The 23,497-nt window shown below is 37.1% G+C and overlaps 1 protein-coding gene across 1 annotated transcript in view; it reads left to right on the top strand.

The window, feature by feature from the left end:
• Positions 1 to 23,497, top strand: part of sspo (SCO-spondin) — a 102,705-nt gene that overhangs the window by 12,796 nt on the left and 66,412 nt on the right. The window contains 24 exon segments of the mRNA XM_016235575.1: positions 170 to 342; positions 434 to 652; positions 733 to 898; positions 1,595 to 1,847; positions 5,851 to 6,034; positions 6,484 to 6,578; positions 7,383 to 7,461; positions 8,688 to 8,865; positions 9,704 to 9,838; positions 9,912 to 10,114; positions 12,635 to 12,762; positions 12,873 to 12,982; positions 13,072 to 13,221; positions 13,354 to 13,447; positions 14,397 to 14,806; positions 16,065 to 16,301; positions 17,376 to 17,606; positions 19,859 to 19,959; positions 20,106 to 20,316; positions 20,402 to 20,554; positions 21,306 to 21,443; positions 21,596 to 21,778; positions 22,881 to 23,031; positions 23,299 to 23,492. Coding sequence (XP_016091061.1) covers positions 170 to 342; positions 434 to 652; positions 733 to 898; positions 1,595 to 1,847; positions 5,851 to 6,034; positions 6,484 to 6,578; positions 7,383 to 7,461; positions 8,688 to 8,865; positions 9,704 to 9,838; positions 9,912 to 10,114; positions 12,635 to 12,762; positions 12,873 to 12,982; positions 13,072 to 13,221; positions 13,354 to 13,447; positions 14,397 to 14,806; positions 16,065 to 16,301; positions 17,376 to 17,606; positions 19,859 to 19,959; positions 20,106 to 20,316; positions 20,402 to 20,554; positions 21,306 to 21,443; positions 21,596 to 21,778; positions 22,881 to 23,031; positions 23,299 to 23,492 — 4,176 coding nt within the window.

Genomic DNA, 23,497 nt, shown 5'->3' with positions numbered 1-23,497 from the left:
ATTTTATTTTCAGGATTCACAGATGAATAGAAAGTTCATTGTGTTTTGTATACATTATAAATGTCTTCACTGTAACTTTTGATCAATTTATTGTGTATTTGCTGAATAAAGGTATTTGTTTCATGGATTGTAGATACACATTCTCATCGTGTTGTTGTGTTGGTCTCAGGTTCGGTGATGGTGAACGGTCAGCGGGAGCTGCTGCCGGTGATCACAGGAGATCTGATGGTCAGAAAGGCTTCATCCAGTGTTCTGCTGATCCAGGCGTTTGGAGCTCAGATGATGTGGCATCTGGACGGGCCTCTGCTCCTCATCACCCTACAGCCGGGATTCGCTCATAAGGTACCACATAACACACTGAACTCTTACTTGATTTTTGGTAGCTCTTTGGTAGCTGAAGCTGCAGTTATGGTGCTGTTTGTTGTGCTGTCAGGTTCGTGGTTTATGTGGCACTCTGACCTGGAGTCAGCGTGATGATTTCACCACACCTGAAGGTGACGTGGAGACCAGCGTGGCCTCTTTTGCTGCCAAGTTCAGAACAGGATCATGCCCTCTGCCCTCAGCGATGACCTCTGACCCCTGCGGGACACACACACAGCGCAGACGGTACGCAGAGAGCGTGTGCTCTGTGATTCACAGCGCGGTGTTTCAGGTCAGTGTGTTTCAGGTCAGTAGTGTTGGTCACTGGTCAATCGGTCGGTCGTTGCAGTGAAGCTGAAGCATCTGTTGCAGGCGTGTCATGATGTGGTGGACAGAGAGCCGTACATGCGTCTGTGTCTCAGTGAAGTGTGCAGCTGCGGCCCGCAGAACTCCTGCCAGTGCACCGTCCTCACTGCCTTCGCCCGGCACTGTGCCCAAGAGGGGGCGCCGCTCAGCTGGAGAAACCGCACATTCTGCTGTAAGAAACCGCTTGATTACATTCATATTTATTAATAATATCAATTAATTAAATATATCACTTAATGCATTATTATATATAATTTAATGTATAATCATTATGATTCAAAGTAGTGAAATCGCACATTCTGCTATAAGAAATGGTGTAATCCTAAAATATTACATGCGTTATGTTAATATTATATGATATTTTTAATATTTAGATTAATATTTCTATATGATTTAATATAATTATTAATATTATAAATAATATTACTATCAATACATAAAATATATTATTTTTATGCAATCATATATTAAATTATTTTTAACAATAAATATATGATATTTGTAATATTTGTAACTTTGCACATCCTGCTGTAACAAATGGTTTAATGATAATTGTAATATTATTTAATATTGTTTAACATGAATATTCATTTTAAATGTATATATATGTATTTAATCTATTCTTAAATAAGTTAATACATAATATATATCTTATTTAAAATAATATGAATAATTACTATTATGTAGTATTAAATAGTATTGTAAAAAGTCAAAGTGGTGTAAAACATTTGAGAAGTGCTCTGATACATTCCCAGATTGCATTGTAATGCATGTCGAGAGAATATCAATATCAAAAATATTGATGAAAATAGTTCAGTCTAATTAAAGATAATTTTCCCAGTGTATGAAGTGTTGTGTTTCCCCGCAGCGGTGCAGTGCTCTGGAGGGCAGGTGTATCAGGAGTGCGGGCGTCTGTGCGGGACGTCCTGTGCTGATCTGTGGGACGGCTGGAGCTGTGAGGAGCAGGAGGGCAGCAGGGTCTGTGTGCCGGGGTGTCAGTGTCCGGATGGACTGGCTCAGGACGATCAGGGTCAGTGTGTGCCGGTGGACGTGTGTCCCTGCAGACATGCAGACGCGCTCCATCCCGCCGGGAGCACCGTACAGAAGAACTGCAACCGCTGGTAGGAAATCACAGCATCTGATTCACACTCATGAGGGGTGACGTGTGGCTTTGTGCCAAAATAGCCAGGGCAGTGGTTTAGACTCAAGGCAGGGAACCAGAGGGTTGCTAGTTCAGATCCCTGCAATGAAAAAAGTCATGAACCTTGAGGAAGATACTGTACTTTCACACAAGTTGCTTCAAAGGGACTGAATCTGTAATAAGTTCATGGTAAATTTGTGGGCAAATTCAGCTTATTGTGATAAATATAGATGCTGTTCCAATTTTTTAAATGATTAATTATTAAATATTAGATAAGTTATAAATTAGAATTAATTATATTTCCCATACAATTTCCATACTTTGCTTTGAATTCCAGCTTGAATATCATTGAACCACATTTCAACCCAAAATCAAAATTGAATATTTTGCATAAATATATTTTTAGGTCTGTTTAGATTTTTTTTGTGCATTTTGACATATATTTTCATTAATAATAAGCATTTTCTCCATTAAATTTTAAAGGTGGGGTAAGCAATTTTTCAAAAACGCTTTAGAAAACTGTCCGAATAGCAAAACAAACTTGTAGCCAATCAGCAGTAAGGGGCGTGTCTACTCATGATGTGGAGGAGAGAGAGCGCTCAGTGCATTAGCGAGCCGAGCGACAAAAAGATAGAGATGGTGGATAAAAAACAAAAGGGGAAAACATCTGTGGAACAAAATAAGGCTTAAGGCATAAGGCCAGAAGTAGGACCCGTGTAAATATCAGATCAGCTTTCCAGCGCTGGAGAAAACTCAAGGAGCAGAAGGCCTGCGATCGGACGCCGAGGTTGCTTTGTTTCTTCTCGATCGGTGAGTAACACCGTGTCTGCGCCGCAACAGCTAAAGTCTGTCTAGTACACTGGACGCGACAAAGCGACCATTGAAAATCATATGAAATTTGTGTCAATATGTCATGAATAGAACGCAGCAGCAGTTTTCTGTCGGGGATTTGTCGTGCCGCGCTGCATCCAGTGTAGGCCATAGATATGTATATATATATATCTATGGTGTAGACAGCATCACTGATTATAATGAGTTCTATAGTATTTTGTCGCGCCGCGCCACTCGTGTCCGGTGTAGACACGGTGTAACATTGCTTTGGCTTTGTTTCACAGAACTAATCGTTGTCTGGGTTGCGTACGTATGTGTGGGGCGGAGCTATCAAAATAGGGGCGAGACCCTTTTGGGGTAGGGGCGTGTTTGTTTTGGTGATTTCAAATGTCAACATTGGCTACCAGAAATCACTTACCTCACCTTTAATGCAAAAAAAATATGTTTGCTACCATTTGTTTTATTTTGCTGTATTAGCTTCATTTATGCAATTTTGAATGAAATATTTTAGTATTTATTAAAAGATTTAATGAAAAGTGTAATATTTTAATTTACTTAAATATATTTGAATATAAATATACTTTTGAGGTTAAATATGACCTGGAAATAGAAATAAAAGGGAGAGCTATAAAGCAAAATGAAGCAATAGTGAGAGAGACAGATTGGTCCATCTGTCATCTCCTTTTAAGCTTTTTATGATCCTGTTGTTAAAAGCCTCTTGTCTGTTTTATGGTTCTTGAGACTGATTTTTTTCATCTGTTCTCTGATAACACAGCAAATATTCAGCAAAAATCACCTTTGTACTCAAACTAATGCATATATGTGGGCCAAAGAGAAACAAATTCATAAATCTCTGACCAGCAGAATATATATATGTATATTGCATATGTGTTATTTATAAAATATTGCATCAGTTGCATTGTCAGGTATGACCTGACATTTGAAATAATTGCTTTTATCAACTAGATTTTTTCTTTGTCTGAAGACAATATGAACAGTATTACAACCCCACAACAGTTACTAAGGTGTTCTGAGGGGTTGCTAGGGTGTTCTGGGTGGTTACTAAGGTGTTCTGAGTGGTTGCTAAGGTGTTATGGGTGATTGCTAAGGTGTTCTGGCTGGTTGCTAAGGTGTTCTGGGTGGTTGCTAAGGTGTTCTGAGTGGTTGCTAGAGTGTTCAGAGTGGTTGCTAGGGTGTCCTGAGCGGTGGCTAGGGTGGTCTGGGTGGTTATTAAGGTGTTCTGAGTGGTTGCTAGGGTGTTATGGGTGATTGCTAAGGTGTTCTGGGTGGTTGCTAAGGTGTTCTGAGTAGTTGCTAGGGTGTTCTGGGTGGTTATTAAGGTGTTCTGAGTGGTTGCTAGGGTGTTCTGGGTGGTTATTAAGGTGTTCTGAGTGGTTACTAAGGTGTTCTGAGTGGTTGCTAGGGTGTTCTGGGTGGTTACTAAGGTGTTCTGAGTGGTTGCTAGGGTGTTCTGGGTGATTGCTAAGGTGTTCTGGGTGATTGCTAAGGTGTTCTGAGTGGTTGCTAAGGTGTCTTGAGTGGTTCCTAGGGTGTTCTGGGTGGTTGCTAAGGTAAGGTAAGGAATTGTGCATCTGAGAACACCTCTGTTCAACACACACACGATCTGAAACACGATCTTGAGCTTGAGGTTGAGGTCTGCACTCTTCTCTGGTCATGGGCCATGTGGCTGGTTTTGCACGTGCCGTCCCGTGTCAGCGAGTGTTTGTGAGGTGTGAGGTATCTGATGAAGTCACTCTATGACCCGCGAGCTCGTGTCTCGGGATAGGTTGATTTCATTGCGTCTCTTGTGCCTTGAGATCAGCCGACACGTGCCGCTGTGCTTTATGGAGGCTGATATGGAGGCCGCTCCTCATGCTTGGTGTGGTAATGTGGAGTTTGGGTCAGACCCATACTGAAACGCAGCTCGAGATTGCACAAGCGGACACTTTTATAACGCGTTTCCTTACACCTCCACATGTGTGTGAGTACAGTATATGAGTAACACATGCTCTCAGATAAAAACAACAGATCCAGGGTTCAGCAGCTGAACAGCTGTTTTTGAGATTGTTCATCAGCAATTCTTTATGTTGTCACAATAAAAGTTTAACTTATCTAGATTTAATTAATTAATTAAGTCCTATCTGAATGACTGATTGATTGATTGATTTAATTCTAACTGGAATTATTTATAAAATATGTGTATTTAATTTCACTTTATTTTATTTTGATTATTTTATTCATTTATAAGTAACTGCATACAGATAGATTTTTTATTCATTGATAAAGTATATGTATTTTATTTTATTTTATCTAGATTGATTATTTATTTATTTATAATAAATTGTACTCTATCTATATTTATTTGTGTGTAAAGGTATGTATTTCATTTATTTGTTGATTGATAAAAATGGTATTTTAGAATTATTTTATTTATTTTCTTTGAGAATATTTTATTTATTTATAATTAAGTCATTGTATTTATCTAGATTTATTTGTCTATTGATACAAATGTATGCATCTCATTTTATTTAATATCTAGATTATTTAAATAATTTGTAATAATTAATGTTATCATATAAAATTAATAATTTTATTCAGTCTAGATTTATTTATTTGGTTTGATTCTCTGCACCTGTTGTTCGTCTAGGTCTAGGACACCTGTGTTAACTTGAGGAGAATTCACTTCATGCAGCCACTAAAAATGACCAAAAATACCTGATGATTTAAACACAATTCAAACACCCATTGAAGAGAAGTGACCTCAGTAAAGAGATCCTCCGAAATTTAAGATGCGCAGTCACAGACACTAGTGCGCATTTAACTTTACTGTTGACTTGTCAAACACTCGGTTATCTGCCTGTCTTGACTCTCCTTCTTTCTTGAAAGGACCAAGCAGTGTGACCTCTGTGTGACCTCCGAACCAAACAACTGTACATACAATGAAAGAATAGAGCTCAGAAAGAGATTTATGATCTCTGTGTTTTATAACAGGCTTTTTTGCAGTTTTCAAAGGAAAAAAATATATTAAAAATGTAGTTTAGTTTTAGTTAAGAGTAATAACACTGCTAACAATCGCCCAGAACACTCCAGCAGGTTTTCAATGATCAAGCACAGCTAAAGTAAAGTAATGTCAGTGAACTGTGTGTTTATAGTGTTTGTGTGCGTGGCTTGTGGAACTGCACGGATCTCTCATGTCCTGAGGTCAATCAGTGTCCGGGCTCTCTGATCTTCTCTCCTCGATCGTGTCTGAGGACCTGCTCCAGTCCGAACTCTCCTCTGGATGCGTGTGCTGAACCCGTCCACGGCTGCGTCTGTCCTGAGGGAACCGTGCTGCTGGTGCGTCTCCTCTCAGTTACATAAACACCATCATGCTGCTTTCCTTCATGTGTTCATGCATTTTCTACTGATGACCATGATTTGCTGCTAAAGAGGAACATTAGGGGGCGGGACCTTCTCATTCTAGAAAGCATCTGATTGGACCAAAACTGTTATTCTCTGTTATTGGTCCGTTTCCACAAGAGAAGGACTGTAAATATTAAATGTGTACTGTATGTCTGCATTTTATGACTTATGGTAACATTTTATGACTTGTAGTAACAGAGTAGCATATAGATGTCATTAATGCAAACAGATATTGATATAAAACCACACAACACATGTGGTTTTAATGACATAAACATAATTAATGGCTAAACTAGCGCTCTTTTTAAAACGAATTTGTGTCATTATAACCTCTATAAATCTCTCGTGTTGTTTTCTCTTTTGATTATTCTTTGTGTTTTCAGGGTGATCAGTGTGTAAAGCCAGACGAGTGTCCGTGTCACCACAACGGCAGACTTTATTTCACCAATCACACCATTTCTAAAGACTGCAACACTTGGTGAGCAGGAACAGGAATTTATTTATATATATTTATCTCTCTCCCTATCTTATTTCTTTACTTTTTTGTGTGGATATTTGATTAAATAAATGCGGCCTATAGATATGTTAACTCAACATGCATATGTAAATATAGAAAACATGAAACATGTCCTATAAATACAGCAACTTGCCTGAGCAGCTGAAATGAATAAATATTTTAATATGTAATTAATTTGTGTGCCAATTAATTACACTTCAAATATGGCTGAAAAAGTACTCCCCCCCCCAGCAATTATTGTGTTAAATGAGAAAAGCATCAAATAGACGTTACAAAAAGTAGGTTTAGAATGAAATATTTGATTCAACATATAATTTACTACACATACATTTTAGGCTATGACAGTCATCATTATATTATTTTTTTCATAATCTGCATATGAATTGGTAACTAGATATACAGACTTGTTTATTACAGCTCAGAGGAGGCGTGAATGCATTTACTATGCGGTTACAATTGCATAAATAATGCTGTGAGATTAAAGGGTTTTAAAAGGGTATTAAAGGGAAAACTCACTAAAAAATTTAAATTCTTGCCCTCTTGTTGTTTCAAACCTGTATGATTTTCTTTCTTCTGTGAAGCATAAAAGAAGATCATTTGAGAATTGTCTGAGTATCTATTTATTTTTGTTCATACACTGGAAGCCAATGGTAACCAAAACAACACAACATCAAAAAGATGCTTTGCTTATGATGTGAAATGAAGCACAGTGCTTTTGTAAATGCATGTTACTGTCATATATAAACCTGTTGTTCATGTTGACAGTGTGTGTCGTGAGCAGCGCTGGCACTGCGGTCAGTCGTTGTGTTCTGGCACCTGCGTGGCCACCGGTGACCCTCACTACATCACGTTTGACGGCCGATATTACTCTTTCCTGGGCGACTGTGAGTATGTTCTGGCGCAGGAGAGCAGTGGTTTGTTCAGCGTCAGCGCCGAGAACGTGCCCTGCGGCAGCACAGGAGTGACCTGCACCAAATCTGTCACGCTGACCGAAAAGTTTAACTTATCTAGATTTAATTAATTAATTAAGTCATTTCTATCTGAATGACTGATTGATTGATTGATTTAATTCTAACTGGAATTATTTATAAAATATGTGTATTTAATTTCACTTTATTTTATTTTGATTATTTTATTCATTTATAAGTAACTGCATACAGATAGATTTTTTATTCATTGATAAAGTATATGTATTTTATTTTATTTTATCTAGATTGATTATTTATTTATTTATAATAAATTGTACTCTATCTATATTTATTTGTGTGTAAAGGTATGTATTTCATTTATTTGTTGATTGATAAAAATGGTATTTTAGAATTATTTTATTTATTTTCTTTGAGAATATTTTATTTATTTATAATTAAGTCATTGTATTTATCTAGATTTATTTGTCTATTGATACAAATGTATGCATCTCATTTTATTTAATATCTAGATTATTTAAATAATTTGTAATAATTAATGTTATCATATAAAATTAATAATTTTATTCAGTCTAGATTTATTTATTTGGTTTGATTCTCTGCACCTGTTGTTCGTCTAGGTCTAGGACACCTGTGTTAACTTGAGGAGAATTCACTTCATGCAGCCACTAAAAATGACCAAAAATACCTGATGATTTAAACACAATTCAAACACCCATTGAAGAGAAGTGACCTCAGTAAAGAGATCCTCCGAAATTTAAGATGCGCAGTCACAGACACTAGTGCGCATTTAACTTTACTGTTGACTTGTCAAACACTCGGTTATCTGCCTGTCTTGACTCTCCTTCTTTCTTGAAAGGACCAAGCAGTGTGACCTCTGTGTGACCTCCGAACCAAACAACTGTACATACAATGAAAGAATAGAGCTCAGAAAGAGATTTATGATCTCTGTGTTTTATAACAGGCTTTTTTGCAGTTTTCAAAGGAAAAAAATATATTAAAAATGTAGTTTAGTTTTAGTTAAGAGTAATAACACTGCTAACAATCGCCCAGAACACTCCAGCAGGTTTTCAATGATCAAGCACAGCTAAAGTAAAGTAATGTCAGTGAACTGTGTGTCATGGCCACCGGTGACCCTCACTACATCACGTTTGACGGCCGATATTACTCTTTCCTGGGCGACTGTGAGTATGTTCTGGCGCAGGAGAGCAGTGGTTTGTTCAGCGTCAGCGCCGAGAACGTGCCCTGCGGCAGCACAGGAGTGACCTGCACCAAATCTGTCACGCTGACCGTGGGAAACACGGCCATACACCTGCTGAGAGGTGAAACACACACACACACACACACACACACACACACAGGAGAGTTACTCATCTATAGCAGCTGTTATATTGTTAGATCACTATTGCTTTAATTATAAAAAAAACTAATACATTTATATATTAATATATATTAAGCATATGCATTTAAGTTATTTATTATTTATGTATTAAAGTTTTCATTTATTAAAATTTTATAAGTAAAGGAATACACATTATTTTAGTGTAGAATGTTTTTTATTAACATTGGCATGTTGACAAAAATACTTATTCATCTCTTTATTTTGTTTTTAAAAATAATTGTATTCATATTTAATTTGATTCTATCTAGATTTATTTATAAATATATGTGTTTAATTTAATTTTATCTAGGTTATTTTATATATTCATAATTAATTCATTGTATTAAGCTAGATGCATTTATTCACCGATATAAGTATATGTATTACATTTTATTTGATCTGGATTAATTAATTAATTTATAATGAATTTATTATATCCAAATTTATTTATTTATTTAAAGTTCATTATAACTAGATTTATTTATTGAGAAAAGTATATAAATTTAATGATATTTTATCTAGATTATTTTATTTATTTATAATTTATTGTGTTAATCTAGATATATTAATTTTTTTTAAGTATATGTATTTCATTTAATTTTTTTATTTTTATTTAATTAATCAACAATACATTTTATTCCATCTAGATTTATTTGATTTAATTTTGCACTGTATTGATGTGACAAAAAGCAATTTTTAAGTTACATCAGATCTGATTGCATTCAGATTTATGCAAGTAATATTTTCGCATTGTGTGATTGCACGTTTTTTTCTCTCAGGTAAAGCTGTGATGGTCAACGGGGTTCCAGTGACTCTTCCAAAGTTGTATTCGGGCAGTGGTTTGATTCTGGAGCAGATCGGGTTATTTGTGTCCCTCTCGTCTCGACTCGGAGTCACTCTGCTCTGGGATGGAGGTATGTCCATTCTTATTATTTTATTCCATGATCAGTTATTAGATTCTTTTTAAACACGGTATCTATTACACAGGAATGCGTGTTTATGTCCGGCTGATGCCTCACTTGCGTGGCCAAGTCGGAGGATTGTGCGGAAATTTTGATGGAGATGCAGAAAATGACTTCACCACAAGACAAGGCATCATGGAGTCCACTCCAGAACTGTTTGGAAACTCCTGGAAGATCAGCCCGTCATGCCCTGACGTCTCAGACCAGGATCTCCGTGACCCCTGTGTTGTAAGTAGTACTGCACCAAACAGAATCGCAAAAATAATGCATTTAATTCTTTATAAATTACATTTTCATTGTCTGAATAGAGTAAATGCTCTCATATCTCTTGGATGAACTCTCTATGAATGAATTGCATGTGTGAAATTCTATTAATTAATTACATGTGCTGATGCTGTATTATTTATTTTAAGAATGCATGGATTCTACGTCAAAATTCTGGAAATGTGGATTATTATTTTCATTCTATGGTTAATAAGAGAGTAATGATAAACATAAACTGATAATAAAATTACTTTTTCAATATGCTATTTTTTAATAAACAAAAAATACTATTTTACTAAATTCACTATTTTATTATACTATTTTGTTTAAAACTAAAAATACAAAATACTATTTTTCTAAAATTATAATTTTTAAAATGGTCATAAAAAAACAAAAATGTTTTCCTTAATTACTTTTTATTTTTATATACTATGTTGTCTAAAAACATAAAAAATATTACTAAAATGACTATTTTAACACGATTTTGCCTAAAATATAAGAAAATGTAATCATATTTTACAAAAATTACCATTTTTAATATACTATTTTGGCATTAGAAAATCTAAAAGTAAAAATAAAATCATATTAAACATTAACTTGGCAAATGTTAGGTGAGAAATAAGATTACTAAGATTCACCTTTCCTTGAAGTTTAGGCAAAAACGGTCTCTTCAGAAATTATGTAATTCCTGATTGGACCTTTAGAGTAAGACTTAAAGGCACAATATGTAATTTTCGCCGCTAGAGGGTGCGTATTCAAAATAAACAAATAGACACAGGCGTAGTTTGAAGACGCTGTGACTGAGTGTGGAATCATGGGAGTTGTGGTCTTCATCCTCACAGCTGATGCAATCTGACGGGACTCGGGCAGAAATCGTGTTAATTGATGAGCTAATGATTTATTAACGTAGTAGAATGAAGCAGGGTGAGGCTGAAAGCCGTCGAAGCGAAACGAGGCGCTGAACGAGCGCAACACACGGCTGGAAAGCAGCGGAGCTTTTATTATGCCACAGTCGAGCGCTTCCGCTGCTTCCGGTCGTGCGTATGTGGGGTAAAGCAGCAGAGCTTTTATTATGCCACAGTCGAGCGCTTCCGCTGCTTCCGGTCGTGCGTATGTGGGGTAAAGCAGCAGAGCTTTTATTATGCCACAGTCGAGCGCTTCCGCTGCTTCCGGTCGTGCGTATGTGGGGTAAAGCAGCAGAGCTTTTATTATGCCACAGTCGAGCGCTTCCGCTGCTTCCGGTCGTGCGTATGTGGGGTAAAGCAGCAGAGCTTTTATTATGCCACAGTCGAGCGCTTCCGCTGCTTCCGGTCGTGCGTATGTGGGGTAAAGCAGCAGAGCTTTTATTATGCCACAGTCGAGCGCTTCCGCTGCTTCCGGTCGTGCGTATGTGGGGTAAAGCAGCAGAGCTTTTATTATGCCACAGTCGAGCGCTTCCGCTGCTTCCGGTCGTGCGTATGTGGGGTAAAGCAGCAGAGCTTTTATTATGCCACAGTCGAGCGCTTCCGCTGCTTCCGGTCGTGCGTATGTGGGGTAAAGCAGCAGAGCTTTTATTATGCCACAGTCGAGCGCTTCCGCTGCTTCCGGTCGTGCGTATGTGGGGTAAAGCAGCAGAGCTTTTATTATGCCACAGTCGAGCGCTTCCGCTGCTTCCGGTCGTGCGTATGTGGGGTAAAGCAGCAGAGCTTTTATTATGCCACAGTCGAGCGCTTCCGCTGCTTCCGGTCGTGCGTATGTGGGGTAAAGCAGCAGAGCTTTTATTATGCCACAGTCGAGCGCTTCCGCTGCTTCCGGTCGTGCGTATGTGGGGTAAAGCAGCAGAGCTTTTATTATGCCACAGTCGAGCGCTTCCGCTGCTTCCGGTCGTGCGTATCTGGGGTAAAGCAGCAGAGCTTTTATTATGCCATCCAGTCCTGCTTCCGGTCGTGTGTATCTGGGGTAAAGCAGCGGAGCTTTTATTATGCCACAGTCGAGCGCTTCCGCTGCTTCCGGTCGTGCGTATGTGGGGTAAAGCAGCGCTGTTTTATCATACTAGATATGTTTGAAAGTTCTGTTATAATGCTACTCTGTGTGGTCGTCACCGGTCTATTAAAACACACAACATATTAAAGCGTCTTCGGTGTTTCCATGTTTTCTGCAAAACAAAACCGTAAATCGAGGGGTTAGGACTGGAAGGCGACACAATGACACTATGGACACGGTCCGTTTCACAAGTTAAAATTGCTTATTTCTCTGGATTTAAACATTCTTCGAAACATTTGAGATCATGTAAGTACACAAGTCAGCAAAATATATAACACTGTTCTAGTGGTTTTTGGATATTTTAATAAAAAAATCTTACATATTGTGCCTTTAATTTTAATTTATATAACACTGGCTAAAATGTTCTCTATAAAATCAAAGTAAAACTAAAAGAATAAGAAAATAAAGAATAAATGCATTTATAGTATCACGCTAGTTATTGTAAATGTTAAATTGTTTCAGATCAACCCTCACCGGGTGACGTGGGCCAAAAAGAAGTGTGCGGTGATCAGTCAGGAGATCTTCAGCTCGTGTCACTCAGAAGTGTCGTCTCAGCAGTACTACGACTGGTGTGTCTTTGACGCCTGCGGGTAAGAAACCCACTCACTGAAACTTGATATTTAATGTATCATATGCATCAGGATCTCTATTGTTCATACTGTAGGGCTTTTAAAAGACTTGTGTTTGCTGTGTTTTGCAGGTGTGACTCAGGCGGCGACTGTGAGTGTTTGTGTACGGCTGTAGCAGTGTATGCAGAAGAGTGTAACCGCAGAGGAGCGTATGTGCGCTGGAGGTCACAGGAACTCTGCCGTGAGTCTGCTCAGTGAGTTATTATACCCATCCGACTGACTTCTATACATTTAGTGTGTATAATACTGTGTCCTATTGTGTGTCTCCAGCGCTGCAGTGTGAGAACGGTTTGGTTTATGAGGCCTGCGGTCCTGCCTGTTCTCCAGCGTGTCCCGGCACTCCTTCTGTGTCTGATCCCCTCTGCAGCACCCTCTCCTGTGTGGAGGGATGTTTCTGTCCTCACGGCACTGTGAGACACGGTAAGAGGAGTGTGTGTTTATGTGTGTGTGCCTTATGTGTTCTTCTGATGCGTTTTGCAGTAGTTACGTATTTGCTGTGCGGTTTTAGTTTTTTTGCATACAGGATGTCTGATGTCTGTCTGTCGTCTGCAGGTGACGTCTGTATCCCTCCGTCTCAGTGTCCGTGTGAGTGGGACGGATCTTTATTTCCCGCAGGAGCGACTGTCACTCAGCACTGTCAGAACTGGTCAGTTTAGAGAGACTGTACTGCAGCAAACGGAATTGCAATTTAGTTTTGTAAATATACTCTTTTGGTCAAACTTTCAGAGGGGAATTTACTGAGAATGAATTTCGTGTGCTGATTGTTTTGTTTATTTTAGGGATGCACAGATTTTGCATTGAAATACTGGCCATGCTGATTATTATTTTCATTCCAAGGTTAACAAAGGATAAATAATAAACAGACAAACTAATATTAAAATATTTTGTCTTAAAAAATAAATAAATACTAAAATTACTATTTTAATATATGATTTGGTCTAAATACAAAAATAAATATAAAATACTATTTCACTAAAAATATAATTTTAATATACTATTTTTTCTAAAAACATAAAATCTAAAAAAAACTTAATAATAAAAAATACCATTTTACTAAAATTACTATATTTAAAAATATTATTTCTGTCTAAAAACATAACAAAATGTACTAAAATTACTATTTTAATATACTATTTTGTCTAAAAATAAAACCATTAGTTTTAAACACTGCAAGTGAATTTATGCTTAAAACAGTAATATAATACATATTCATTATTCATAATACATTATGAAAGACAGAAAATCATTGTTAAACCATTAATGTTATTAAACATTAACATGGTAAATGTTATCTAAATGTAAATTTAGGTGAAAAATAAGCATTCCAAAAAAAAAAATAAAGATCTAATATCAATATTTTGTATATCCCTAATTTATTTGCTCATGTTGTCTGTGTTTTAGCTAAAGGAATTATGCAAATTATGTAATGATGCATAAACACCCAAAAATGATTGCTGAAAGCAATGTTATAAAGAAAGCAGGAGTGTTTGAGTTGAAGTAAATAACAATTAATTGGTTAATACGTTTTTTGTATTGGTATGATTTTCCATCTAAATTTTCTTTGCTCTTTTAATCCTAAATTCTGTGTTCTTCAGCTCTTGTTCTGATGGTTTGTGGCGTTGTGCTGGATCTCCATGTCCTCCTCCGTCTCTCTGTGAGGACTCAGAGTTCCTGTGCTCCGGCGGCTCTCAGCGCTGTATTCCCGCAGTCTGGCTCTGTGATCATGAGGACGACTGCGGCGACGGTTCGGATGAAGTCTGTCCCTCCACCTGTCCTCCAGATCAGTTCCGCTGCTCCGGTGGGGCCTGCTTACCGCTGGAGCTCAGGTGTAACGGCCATCCCGACTGCGCCGACCAATCAGACGAGGACTTCTGTGCCCCGACCTCACCAGAGCCCGGCTGTCCGGCCGGAGAGTTCAGGTGTGTGAACGGACGCTGTCTGCCGGCTCATAAAGTCTGTGACGGGAGACTGGATTGTGGATTTGCTGATGATTCTGATGAACATGGTATGTTTGATGAATTTCTAAATCTCTAAATGATCAACATGATCAAAATTTGCTGATAAACCTGTTGCACACGATCTACTCCATGGCTTGATAGTTTAGATTTTTTCAAGTAAAAGGTCTTAGTATCACGTCCAGCTTCAGCTGGAGCTTCACGTGTCTTTCTGCTGTCAAATCTTGACTGATTTTTATCAAGTAAACCTCCGAATAACTGTAGTCATATTTTTAGATGAACACATACTAGACTGAAGCAGCTCAGCTTTACTTGATTCTCCATCAATCGTTTTCTAGAAAAACCTCAAATCTGATCCTCAAGATCTTTTGAGGAGCGTTTGTTTCCAGAAGCTTTACTTTCACTGTTCCTCAGCGGAGGAATGATCTTCACAAGCCTCCAGAACATCTCACATCTTCTGAGGAGCCTTTATTGCTTCATCTCTTGATCAGCACTGGATTGCATTGCATTATATGTTTGGATCATTTCAGTCTCATCTTACTGAGACATATTATTGGAGATATAGATTGATGACTGATATTTATATGATCTTATGTAGGTACTTACTTGCTATACTTTTATAAAGATCTCCTTGTTTTACATTACAAGCATCAGAATTAAAAATTTTGGCCATGTAAATATGAGAATCTGCAATAAATTAAATATTTTTGTCTGTAAACATAAAAATAAAAATGTAAGTTTTAAACGCTGCAAGTGAATTTTGGCTTAAATCAGTCATTTAATATAAAGTATAATAAACAATCATTAAATTATTTAATAATGCCATTAACATGGCAAACATTATCTACATGTAAATTTAGGAGAAAATTAGCATGCCGATAACTGATATGATATTAATATTTTGTACATCCATAGTTTATTTGCAAGTATTGTCAGTATTTTAGCTAAAGAAATTATGCAAATCAGATGATGCATAAACACCCAAAAATATTACTGAAAGCAATTTGTATGAAGAAAAGAGTCATTTTAGTTGATCTAACTGATTACATTACAAGCGATTAGAAGTTGGTGTTTTCTCTCCATATTCTCACTTTCATTCTGTATAAGGCAAAAAGCTGATGGACCAAATATGATAACAGCTATAACACATATGCAAACTTTTTTTTTTTTTTTGTCTAAAGGTAAAGAATTTTTTTTCTGACTATTATTTCATATGTCAGGCTTTACAGCAGAATGCTGTCATCATTCACATGATAAACAGTCACTGTATAAGTTCCTGAGTGAAGTTAATGCTGAGTGTTGTTGCAGACTGTGGCGTGTTGTGCAGACAGGATGAGTTCCGCTGTTCGTCGGGTCGTTGTGTGTTGTTCCTCCACCGCTGTGACGGTCACGATGACTGCGGGGACTACAGCGATGAGCGAGGGTGTGTGTGTGCCATCGGAGAGCTGCAGTGTCCTGGAGATCAGTGTGTGTCTGCAGAGAGAGTGTGTGACGGTCACAGGGACTGTCCATCCGGCATCGATGAGCTCATCTGTCCTGTCAAAGGTATCCATGCAAAACAGGACTATGCTTTTCTGAAATTAAAATTAAAATAAAACAATTTTTTCTGAACACGTACCAATGCTCATTAGTTCAAAAAGTGCATTTATTAGAAACTAAACTGCAAAACCATTTCTTTCTTATTTTGCACGCATAAAGACAATCAACTAAATATTCTACAAATATTCTACCCCTTTCTTGAAAATAAAAAAATTACATTTATTAATGTAAACATTTATTTTCAAAGGGTCAAGAACTGCAAAAATAATAAATTCAGAAATTATGATAGTAACGACATCAAAAGGTCATTAACATATGACTTTTAAATCAAATAAAACCTCAAATCTTTAACTCAAAATTATAACTTCAACTCTTTAATTACATAAAACATAATTACAAAAGACCAAAATGTACTGTATATAAAAACTTATTCAAATGCCTAAAACAAAAAATTTATTTACGACTGTTTTTGGTGCAGGAAACACTGAACTTTGACCTGAATTATAACTGAGCTATTTACTATTTACTTTATATATAATATATATAATGTATCATAATAATACAGTAAAAATAAACAAATAATAACTCAAATTATTCATCACTGTGTCTGTCACGAGACTCTGTTCCCCTTTCAGGCTCTGTCTTTACATTTATTTTGAAAGATGAAGCTCGCGATTATGGTAAGGGGCGTTACATTTCCGACGAGTGCTTGCGGCGTTCGGCCAATCACAATGCACCGGGTCAGCTGGCCAATCAGAGCAGACTGCGCTTGTCGGAAGGAGGGACTTTGTAGAAAACGAAGCCTTTGAGAGACGTGGGGCATTGAGGACCTACAATAATGTACAGTATTTGAAAAATAATGTGTTTTTTGAACATTAAAGCATGTCAACATATTCTGTTACACCAAATACACAAAATAATGATCTTTAAAAAAGCATCATATGACCCCTTTAAAAAATTGAATCAAATAAAAACTCTTACAGTTAAGTATTGACAGTATCATCTGATTCAAAGATTAACTGAAAGTTTGATGCAGTTATAAAGCATTTTTTATTATCACAACTGATGCTGTGATTTCAGGATGCAGTCAGTTTGAGTTCAGCTGCACTAGCGGTCAGTGTGTGCCGTTAGTGTGGCGCTGTGACGGCGAGACAGACTGTCTGGATGGGAGCGATGAGAAACGCTGTTCCCGCACATGTCAGTCTGACCAGTTTCTGTGCCAGACCGGAGACCAGTGCATCCAACACCAGCAGCTGTGTGACGGGACGCCCCACTGCAGAGATGCCTCAGACGAGAGCGTGGACAACTGCGGTGAACACACACACACACACACGCACACACGCATGCACACACATGTTTGTTTCTGTGAATTGTGGGGACTTTTTTCATAGACTTCTATTGTTTTTATACTGACCAAACATTATTTTCTATCCCCTAAACCTACCCCTTACAGAAAACCTGGTTGCACTGTTACACTTTCAGATAAACATCATTTACTATTTGTAATAATTTTTTCCCTCGTGGGGACCGCAGACTGGCCCCCACAATGTCAAAAATTTTAGGTTTTACTATCTTGTGAAGATATTTGGTCCCTACAATGTAGCATAAACAAGTACACACACACAAACACACACACTAGTTCCTCTAGTATTCCTAAAAGAAGTTAGTCATCTCATTTCCCACAATCACTGAGTGCATCTGTTCACCGTGCACACAGAAGCCACTTTTTGTTTTTGTTTTTTGTGTTGTTTTCATATGTGACCCTGGAGCACAAAACCAGTCATAAGGGTACATTTTTAGAAATTGAGATTTACAGTATACATAAGCTGAATAAATAATCTTTCCATTGATGTATGGTTTGTTAGGATAGGACAATATTTGGCTGAGATACAACTATTTGAAAATCTGGAATCTGAGGGTGCAAAAAAATCTAAATATTGAGAAAATCATCTTTAAAGTTGTTCAAATGAAGTTCTTAGCAATGCATATTACTAATCAAAAATTAAGTTTTGATATATTTACAGTAGGAAATTTACAAAATACCTTCATGGAACATGATCTTTACTTAATATCCTAATGATTTTTGGCATAAAAGAAAAATCAATAATTTTGACCCATACAATGTATTGTTGGCTATTGCTACAAATATACCCCAGCGACTTAACACTGCTTTTGTGCTCCAGGGTCACATATGTATTATTTTTTCTCGCCAGGGTCCACACGGATTCCTCCCTGTCCGGGAAGTTTCTCCTGTGATAACCGCACATGCGTTAACATTTCACGCGTGTGTAACGGGATTCCTGATTGCCCTAAAGGAGAGGATGAGATACTCTGCGGTTAGTTTCTACTAAAACAAAATGTCTAGAATGTTTATTGAGATGACTATTTAATTAACTATAATCAATAGAGCTGTTTATTCTATATGCAGAATGACATTATAAAAAAAATATGTATGTATGTTGAATTTTGTGAAACGCATCACAGATACACACAAAAATAATATTTTTCATTCTTAATTATTAGTATTCATTTAAGTTCATTTCAGAAGCAAAGAGGTTGAATTTTTGGGCAATTATGTTTTAATCATACTGTAGATGTTTTATTTACACACATGTAGATTTCTTACATTAACATTTAGTCATTTAGCAGACGCTTTTATCCAAAGCGACTTACAAAGTAGAAGCAATCAGACCAACGAGAGAGCAACAATATACTAAATATAATAATATAATATAATAAAAGTGCTGTGACAAGTCTCAGTTAGTGTAGCACAGTGCACATATCAAGGTGTCTTTTTTAATTTAAATAAATTAGACCAAAACAAATAGAATAGAATAGAATAGGTAAGTGCTAGTATTAATTGGTATTAATTAGTATTAATAAAAAATAATAACCATTTCTTAGTTTTTCCAAATTTTGTGGCATTTAAAAATTATTTAAAACATGTATTTCAATCCTTAAAGCAGCTGACAAGAAGGATCACCTTAAAATTCTATAAATTATGTATATATATATATATATATATATATCACATCAAATTTGACAGAGAAATCACCCCCAAAATATAATTTAAAGTCATTATTTGAGAAAATCATCAAATAGATATTACAAAAAGTAGCTTTAGAAGGACATTTATCATTTTCCTTTTTTTTTCTTTTTTTTTTAGAAAATTTGGGTGAACTATCCCTTTATTTTTTTTATTTTCCCCCCCCCCCCCAGATTTTTATTAATATGGAAATACGATTTTTTTTTTTAATGAAAGGATACTCTAAAATAAGAAACTAAAATTGCCAGTAGGTGGTGGTAAATGTCTTAATAAATAAGTCATTGAGGCATTCATTCATTCATTTGATTCGTTCAAACTGCTGATTCATTCAGGAATGAAGTAAATGGCTCTCTTTATGAATAGCCCATTGAATCATTGGTTCTCTTGATTCGTTCAGAACGTGGATTCATTCAGAAACGAATTATTTGGAGACACACAACAGTTCTGCTGTGAGAACTGTGATAATTATTATATATCTATGTAATAATGTATAATTTGTATAATTCTCTTTCTCCAGATAAAGTCAGTCCCACCACAGCGCCACCTAGTGAGGGAAACGCCAGTCGCGTTTGTCTGGAGTTCACCTGTGCTGATGGCTCCTGTGTGCCCTTCAACGCGGTACACTGATCTGCGTGAAATTAATATTGATGTGTTTATTTGTGTTTATACATCGAGAATACCACCTTGTTTTTTTAGACATTTACCTTGAAGTCATTCATGATGTGGTTGAGGCAGTGTGGTCTGTCTGTCCTTGTGTTGTTTAGTTGTGTAACGGTGCAGCAGACTGTCCCGCAGACGCCTCAGATGAGACGGGCTGTGGTGTCTGGGGTCCCTGGAGCTCCTGGAGCCCCTGCAGCCGAAGCTGTGGATCAGGAACCATGAGCCGACAGAGACGCTGCAGCCTGGAGGACTCAGACGGACACTGCAGAGGAGAGAAAACACAGCGACAGCAGTGCTACTCCACCGCCTGCCCCGGTACAATATATTACCCCATGTAAATACATACCTGATGTCTGAACGTTCTGGTGTCAGATGTTGAGTTTTTGGTTCTGTCTGACAGTCGATGGCTACTGGCTGCCGTGGGTCACGTGGTCGAACTGCAGTAAAGGTTGTGGCGCTGTTGAAGTCCGTCAGAGAGAGTGTTTCCCACCACAGAACGGAGGCAGAACCTGTGCAGAACTACCTGGAGAAACTAACCTGACTACTGACATCAGTAAGAACCAGAACAAACAACCTCCAGCAGATGAACCGCTTCAGCTGGGCTCTAGTTTAAATCTTCACTGGTTACCAGTCTACCTCCAGTTATACCCATAACCATTTTTTATCCATCTAAAATCATTTTGGAGCTCGTCCAATCTGGTCTAAGTAGTGTCAGTTTCAACAGGGGATGTTAGAATAATTGTACATTTAAAAAAAAAAAAACACATTATATATATAAAAATCTGGGTTATGTAAACTAAAAAATTTTTTTTAATTATTTTTATTATAATTCTCATTTTTAAATTGATGTAATAAAATAAGCTGAATAAATTGATGAAAAACAAAAATAAAATAAAAAATAATACCAACTATATGGACATAAAAAAAATTATTACAATTAATAAATACTAACACATTAAAACATTAACTAAAAAAATTTTTTAAATTAAAAATATTAATACAATAACATCACAAAACACAAAAAACAGTCATGGATCATTCAGGTAATGACACAGAGTATTTAGAATCAAGGGTATTATATTTCAGACCATTTACCAAACAATATTTTATTTATATTCACCAGTTACAGACAGTAACTGCTGAGCTAAAGCCCTTGTGGTTTCTGTATCAGCAGTGTATGTTTAAACTCAGTTTATAGTGATGTATAGAGCAGTGCAGGTCGGTTCATCTGCTCTTTTTTTGTTAAATGAGCTCCATGATGAAGCACTCAATGTTTCCCAGCTGAACACAGATGTGTTTTTCAGAGCCATGTCCTCAGGACGGCTGCGCTAACGTCTCTTGTCCCGTGGGCCTCGTCAGACATAGCTGTGCGCCGTGCCCTTTGACCTGCGCTCACATATCCGGGGCAACAACATGTGACCACAACTCCAGGTGTTTCACAGGTGAGCCGTTAACAATGCTTTACCTCTCAGCTTCTTTAATGTCACTGATGGCCATTCATAAATGCCAATGCTGTGGTAATATAAAGATTGTTTTACTGTCCTGTATATTCGTGGTTGTCTGTTTCCTCACTGGTTCTGTTGTTTCGTGTCAGGCTGCTGGTGTCCTGATGGGACGGTCATGAATCACGAGCAGCAGTGTGTTCGGCCGGAGGAGTGTGTGTGTGAGGTGTCTGGGGTTCGATACTGGCCCGGTCAGCAGGTCAAAGTGGGTTGTGACATCTGTGTGTGTGAGCGAGGACGAGCCCAGCGCTGTCACACCAACCCAGAGTGCTCAGGTAAACACACACACTCAAATAAACACACACTATGTTAGGTTTCTGTGAATTGTTGGGACTTTCCATAGATGTCTATTCTTTATACTGAGCAAACGATATCCCCTAAACCTACCCTTTACAGAAAACCTGTTTGCCTTGTTACACTTTCAGATAAAGACCATTTAGTATTTTCAATAATTTTTTCCCCACAATGTAAAAAATTTCAAGTTGAACTATCCTTTGGTCCCCGCAATGTAGGATAAACAAGAACACACACACATTCACTCACACTCATTTAATAAAACATTCACACGTTCATGCTTCTCTGATGTCAGTTAATGGTCACATGACATGCAGGTACACAAATAAAATACTTCATAATTTTTAGTGTTTTATTTGATTGGTTGAAAGTGTTTTATTTCAGTGTATTTTATATTAAAGTAATGAATTGTAATTTTTTATTATTTCAATAAAAAAAAATTTAATCAACCCATATGCCCTGTGCAAAAAATCACTAATTTTTGATTGTAATTCCTATGTATACATTATGCTAATACTTGTTAATTTGTTTTTAATTGATGGTGATTTTAATTTAAATTGTTTTTAATTGATGGATGTACGTTTTTTGATTTATGATTTAGAAAAATAATTTTATTTATGATCAAGAAATTAATATTGAAATAATTTAACAACAATTTTGCATGTTCACGGTTCTCTGATGTTGGTTAATGTTCAAATTACATGCTGGTAAACAAATAAAATGTTATGTATTTTTTATTAAGAGTTTTATTTAAATGTTTTTTTTTTTTACAGTTTAATGAATTATTAGCTTTTCATGAACTCACAAACGCCTTACAGATTTCTTACGAACCCCATTTTAGAAACCCTTATTTAACAAATGCAGTTTTATGTTCTGTTGTTTTCCTGTTGAAACAGAAAATTGGGATGAGACACAAAACATTATTATTTTTTTAAATAGTCAGTAAATTTGAGTTTACATCACAAACCAGCAAAGCCATGATTTGGTACTTGCTATTGCTTAAATGTTATGATTTTCTTGCTGTTGCTTGTTAAAGTGTGTCCTGCAAGGTTTTTAATCACTGCACATGTGTGTTTTCATCAGTTCACTGTGGCTGGTCGTCCTGGTCTCAGTGGGGCGAGTGTTTGGGTCCGTGTGGAGTTCAGAGTGTCCAGTGGTCTTTCCGCAGCCCGAATAACCCCTTAAAACACGGAAACGGCCGACAATGCCGAGGAATTTACCGGAAAGCACGACGGTTAGTATTAATATGTTGCAAAGCATCCTGAAGATCTGGGAAATGTAAAACACACATCTGCCTTTTTGCTTTAGCAGATGTTTTGATTAGTCACATTAATGCATTCAGCAGATGCTTGTGTCCAAAAACTACACGCATTGCATAAATGCATTATACATTTGATTAATACAAGCTTTCCCTGGAAATCGAACCCATGACCCTGGCATTTCTAGTGCAGTGCTTTAGTGGATGTTTATGATATTTTTCATGCGGTTTGTTTGTTCTCAGCTGTCAGACAGAGCCGTGCAGTGAGTGTGAATATCATGGACACACACATGCGGTGGGAGAGCGCTGGAAAGGCGGTCAATGTCAGATGTGCCAGTGTTGGCCTAACCTCACGGTGCAGTGCATCCCGTACTGTCCTTACACTGCCACTGGATGCCCACAGGTGTGTGTGTGTGTGTGTGTGTGTGTGTGTGTGAGTGTG

This window comes from Sinocyclocheilus grahami, unplaced genomic scaffold, assembly GCF_001515645.1.
Source record: "Sinocyclocheilus grahami isolate Dianchi unplaced genomic scaffold, SAMN03320097.WGS_v1.1 scaffold472.1, whole genome shotgun sequence".
In the NCBI taxonomy this organism is placed as follows: Eukaryota; Metazoa; Chordata; class Actinopteri; order Cypriniformes; family Cyprinidae; genus Sinocyclocheilus; species Sinocyclocheilus grahami.
This window is presented reverse-complemented; position numbering and strand designations above follow the sequence as displayed.